This window comes from Dinoponera quadriceps, unplaced genomic scaffold (genome assembly GCF_001313825.1).
Source record: "Dinoponera quadriceps isolate SergipeBrazil2010 unplaced genomic scaffold, ASM131382v1 scaffold4394, whole genome shotgun sequence".
Lineage (NCBI taxonomy): Eukaryota > Metazoa > Arthropoda > Insecta > Hymenoptera > Formicidae > Dinoponera > Dinoponera quadriceps.
Window position 1 is genome coordinate 32768 of NW_014558370.1, and position 6000 is coordinate 38767.

The 6000-nt window shown below is 36.2% G+C and overlaps 1 protein-coding gene across 2 annotated transcripts in view; it reads right to left on the reverse strand.

Annotated features, from left to right (window-relative positions):
• Window positions 1-5323, reverse strand: part of LOC106749824 (elongation of very long chain fatty acids protein AAEL008004-like) — a 29094-nt gene extending 23771 nt beyond the window's left edge. Inside the window, exon 1 of one of the 2 annotated variants that reach the window (XM_014629674.1) lies at window positions 4975-5323. In XM_014629674.1, coding sequence (XP_014485160.1) covers window positions 4975-5181 — 207 coding nt within the window. In that variant the 5' untranslated portion in view covers window positions 5182-5323. Of the gene's footprint in view, window positions 1-2339; window positions 2672-4974 lie in introns of those variants that run through there. The other variant, XM_014629673.1, reaches the window with a different exon arrangement.
• Window positions 5324-6000: the final 677 nt, after the last annotated feature.

The following is a 6000-nucleotide window of genomic DNA, read 5'->3' on the forward strand; positions in this document are numbered from 1 at the left end:
GGTAATATCCGGGGTTTCTTTGATTCTGGTTCACAAGCGCTCTTTGTGGTAACCGAAGGCTTTCCAGTCAAGGGTTCGTCTTCCAGGTTGGTCCAAAATTACTATTTCGAAATTTCTCAAACCAAAATTGGTATGACCTGACGGTAATCACATCTTGTCCGAAAGCTTTATACAAATTTCGTTGAGTCTGAGACACATTCATGCCCCTTTTAAAATCGTACAACAAAATTGGTCTAATTTGCTGCCTTGAAAGTTTCATTTTGCGATTTTTTACAAACTCACAATAGTTTAGGCGTTCTCCGATTGCAACAGTTTAAAAGCGAGAGGTTAAGTGAATTTAATACATTTACCTTTTCCCCTCACTCTCGTGATTTGTTTCGAATGCAGATACTCCAAGTAGGGCGACTCAAAATACGAAAAGAAAACTTTCTGACCAACTTGATAAATATATATATATATATTAATGTTTTTGCATTGAATTGCATGTTTTGAATAGGATCATTACTTAATATGTAGCGAGAACAATTAAACATTTCAAAATTGACCTTTAACTGTCAATTAACGTAAATGTATATAAGGTATAAAAATCCTATAGTTTGTACAAAGTATTGTATCAACATATTGAGCAGTATGTCGGGTTGCCGCTGTGAAGGCAACACACATATGAGAAAATGAGAGCGCGTGTACGATCCGATCAAGTTCGTGCAGAGCGCTCTCACTCCCTCATACGTGCTTATACAGCGGCAACATGGCGTACTGCTAAATATGTTGATGCAACACCTTATATTTATGGAATGTATCGGAGTTCCAATCAGAAAAATTTCAAAGAGCATTTTTATAACTTTTCAGTTAAATTTAGAGTCCTTCATTTCTATTTGGGAACGAATTAATTGATTCTCTTATACGATATGCGATATGCAGTAGCTTGTGCTCCCGCTTTTAGGTTTTCCATTAGAGGTAGTAAGCTATTAGATGTAGTAAAACAGAATAACATTATGTTTATCGCACTTACGTTTATATAAAATCTATATATAAAAGAAACATAAAAAGAATAGCGTGATCATGCCAATGTTTATGTAAAATAACATTTTAAAGATCGCTTTAATGTTATTGACATTCATAAAAATTGTCATCGATTTTGGTATCTTTCTATGCACGATTTTAAGATTTACGTCAATTTCATCAGTTAAGTAACGTCTTAAGACTACCTCAAGATGACTTTAACTCTTTCGCTACGGCGGCCCTCGCCGCTGGAACGCTCTCACTGAACGAGATGCCGCGCCAAAAGTGTACACGTTGCGCGTGGACAGTGTTCAGCGTTCGGGAATATGTCTTACACCTAAATAACGCGTACATAAATGTAGTCTCAGAACGTAAACAAAACATGGACAGAGCTACATTTTCCTGACGAAGTAAAATCGAAACTGCAAGTTCAGAGTAAACATACGGAGTTTTGTGTCGAGCGATTATAGTCGCCTGTCGTATGTACATAGCATCTCGTGGAGAACGACTATAGTCGCACGTGGTGTGTACATGGCGTCTTATGGAGAGCGACTCTAGTCGTCCATCGTAGCGAAAGGGTTAAACTACAAATCGAACCGTAAAGGCTGGCCTGATAAATGCCAAAGAAATATCGATTTTTAAGTTGAAAGGATCACGATAAAGCACTTTGATGTATGGTTTGTCATAATAGTGTGCGTACGTACGAATCTGCGAAGAATAACTGTCGTGGACACTAATACATATTAATGTACGTAAGATAAATGCGTTAACGTGCGTTGACAAGGATTAATATAGCTGCGTGAATAAAATAACTACAGTATACTCGTACTCTCGTGTCTACAACGCGTTATTTTCTATCGTAGTGTGCTGAATAGTGTTAATTGCACAAACTACTAACTACAGCTTAGTAATGCTAATAATATATTCTTAAAAAGTTTACACAATACGTCACTTTAGTCTTCTTACATTTGTTCTTTCTCTTTTTTCGGCGACTACTACACAATCACAAACAAAGGTTACCGCAGAATTGTGCAGGACCGGTCAACAGTATATAAAATTTAACAAAGAATATCTACTCTTGGATTTTCGGCAAGACAAAAAGAAAAATTAATACAGAGAGAGAGAGAGAGAGAGAGAGAGAGAGAGAGAGAGAGAGAGAGAGTACTTAACATATACTCAATATAGTATACTCCAAAAATATACTCGCGAAGATTGCCTCAATAGTCAAAACTTCAGTTACGAATTAATTTCGCTTGACCGGCACTGCTCATCCTGCGCGACTAGACATTATGCGAGAAATCATAAAATAATTTCGTTAATCACACGATATCACCCACCCTTAGTATTTGGGGTTTGTTGCTGTAGTCTACAGGTTGACACCTTAGCGAATAGTCTCCAGTCAGCCATCCGGACATCCCTATCTGTAACCACAACCGCCCAGGGGCCATTCGCCGATTAATGAAGTGAATAAAAAGAATAGGATGATAGAAATATATGGTATAGTATTGCTTAAGCTTAAAATAAAAGGTACTACTCTCTACCATTACTATTATTACTACTGTTACACTACATTACATATGCGTATGACTACGAATGTCGAGCGGTATCACTGTTGCACTTTCAACGGCAGAAATAAATTGTAGCCGACGAGTAAGAGAAAGAGGAAGGGGGAGGGGGATAATTAATTCTGAATAGCAAATGGGTTGTTTAGAGATTTTCCAGCAATTGCCTATTAAATAATTTCATCTCCCCCTCCCATCCCACGGTCAAAGGATGAGCCCGTCGGAAGCACTTGCCGCTTCTGACTAGATGAATGGAATGTCTCAGGGTTGCAAAATATCCTACTGTCGAGGATATGAACGCGCACTTCGCTATTACAACCAGTCGAAATGCCTTACAATAGTACATTTTTTTTTTATTTTGAGGCCTAAATCTTTAGAAGCTTGTAGATTGTTTTTATATATATAAAATTGAAAATATATTATTCAGAATAACAGATAATGAGTTATTTAAATATAGTCATATAAATATAATAAAATATACTTATAAAAATAGTCATTTAGATATAGTCATATACGTGGATAGATTGAAAAATTTCCGAAATCGCCGCTGGGAGTTTGATTTTCTCAAACTATTTTTATGTTGTTGTATCGGCAACTTTTCAGATGAATTGACTGCAAATATCAAATCGATTTGTCAAATAGTCTGGTTTTGATAAACATTTAAGTCAAGCAATTTTGTATGTTTTCAGTTATGGATAAAAACGAAATTCGAACGGTCATAACATTTTTCTATTTAAAAGGAAAAACTGCAACGGAAATCAAATCGAGGTTAGATACTGTCCTTGAGGATTCACTACCTTCATTTTCCATCCTGAGTTTTTTGGTTTCGGGATTCAAGTGTAGTCGCAACTACACAAGTGACGAATCACGTTCAAAACGTCTAAAAACGGCTAATATATCAGTAATTGTGGATAAAATCGACGATATAGTTTTAGCAGATCGCCGACTAAAAGTGCGTGAAATTGAAGAAGCCGTCGGATTCTCCTATGAATGAATAGTTCATATTTTATATAATAAATTGGATTTAAATAACTTTCTGCAAGATGAGTGCCACATTTGCTAAATCCGGAGCAAAAATGTATTCAAGCCCGAAATTCAGCTGATTGTTTGGAAATATTTAAAAGGAGTCCAACGGATTTCAAGAGACGATTCGTGACCAGGATGAGACCTGGATCCACTACATACCAGAAACAAAAATGCAATCAAAGCAGTAGATGAAACACAGTGAATCGGTTCCGAAGAAGGTAAAAATGATTCAATCAGCTGGAGAAGTGATAGCATCGGTTTTTCGGAATGCTCGAGAAATTTTACTAATTGATTATCTTGAGAAAGGAAAAACTGTTACTGATCAATTCTACAAACATTTTTGGACTAATTGAAAGCAGCAATTCAAGAAAAACGTCTGAGAACGGTAAAAAAAGTGTTGTTTCTCCATGACAATGCTCCCGCTCATTCAAGTGCAATCACAGGAATTTCAGCGAATGCTCATATAGATCTGTATTTTTTTTGACAAGAACATGAACGCAGATGTATACGTGGAAGACGTACTCATTCCATATGTTGTTCTGTATGCAACCTTCATTGGAGAGAACTTTTTGTTTATGCAGACAATGCTCGACCACATATTGCGAGAGGAGTGCTTGATTTCTTCGATGAAGTTGGCATAAATCGACTTGATTGACTATAAAATTGTCAAGATTTTAATCTAATTAAACATCTGTGGGGCAACTTTGGCAAGAAAATACGAAATCACGCTCCACAGTCACTGTGAAAATTTCGAAGAGTTTTTGAAAACTAATGGATCACAATTACACAGGATGAAATTAAACAATACCTGATCGTATGAATGTGGTAATACGCNAATATAGCTGCGTGAATAAAATAACTACAGTATACTCGTACTCTCGTGTCTACAACGCGTTATTTTCTATCGTAGTGTGCTGAATAGTGTTAATTGCACAAACTACTAACTACAGCTTAGTAATGCTAATAATATATTCTTAAAAAGTTTACACAATACGTCACTTTAGTCTTCTTACATTTGTTCTTTCTCTTTTTTCGGCGACTACTACACAATCACAAACAAAGGTTACCGCAGAATTGTGCAGGACCGGTCAACAGTATATAAAATTTAACAAAGAATATCTACTCTTGGATTTTCGGCAAGACAAAAAGAAAAATTAATACAGAGAGAGAGAGAGAGAGAGAGAGAGAGAGAGAGAGAGAGAGAGAGAGTACTTAACATATACTCAATATAGTATACTCCAAAAATATACTCGCGAAGATTGCCTCAATAGTCAAAACTTCAGTTACGAATTAATTTCGCTTGACCGGCACTGCTCATCCTGCGCGACTAGACATTATGCGAGAAATCATAAAATAATTTCGTTAATCACACGATATCACCCACCCTTAGTATTTGGGGTTTGTTGCTGTAGTCTACAGGTTGACACCTTAGCGAATAGTCTCCAGTCAGCCATCCGGACATCCCTATCTGTAACCACAACCGCCCAGGGGCCATTCGCCGATTAATGAAGTGAATAAAAAGAATAGGATGATAGAAATATATGGTATAGTATTGCTTAAGCTTAAAATAAAAGGTACTACTCTCTACCATTACTATTATTACTACTGTTACACTACATTACATATGCGTATGACTACGAATGTCGAGCGGTATCACTGTTGCACTTTCAACGGCAGAAATAAATTGTAGCCGACGAGTAAGAGAAAGAGGAAGGGGGAGGGGGATAATTAATTCTGAATAGCAAATGGGTTGTTTAGAGATTTTCCAGCAATTGCCTATTAAATAATTTCATCTCCCCCTCCCATCCCACGGTCAAAGGATGAGCCCGTCGGAAGCACTTGCCGCTTCTGACTAGATGAATGGAATGTCTCAGGGTTGCAAAATATCCTACTGTCGAGGATATGAACGCGCACTTCGCTATTACAACCAGTCGAAATGCCTTACAATAGTACATTTTTTTTTTATTTTGAGGCCTAAATCTTTAGAAGCTTGTAGATTGTTTTTATATATATAAAATTGAAAATATATTATTCAGAATAACAGATAATGAGTTATTTAAATATAGTCATATAAATATAATAAAATATACTTATAAAAATAGTCATTTAGATATAGTCATATACGTGGATAGATTGAAAAATTTCCGAAATCGCCGCTGGGAGTTTGATTTTCTCAAACTATTTTTATGTTGTTGTATCGGCAACTTTTCAGATGAATTGACTGCAAATATCAAATCGATTTGTCAAATAGTCTGGTTTTGATAAACATTTAAGTCAAGCAATTTTGTATGTTTTCAGTTATGGATAAAAACGAAATTCGAACGGTCATAACATTTTTCTATTTAAAAGGAAAAACTGCAACGGAAATCAAATCGAGGTTAGATACTGTCCTTGAGGATTCACTACCTTC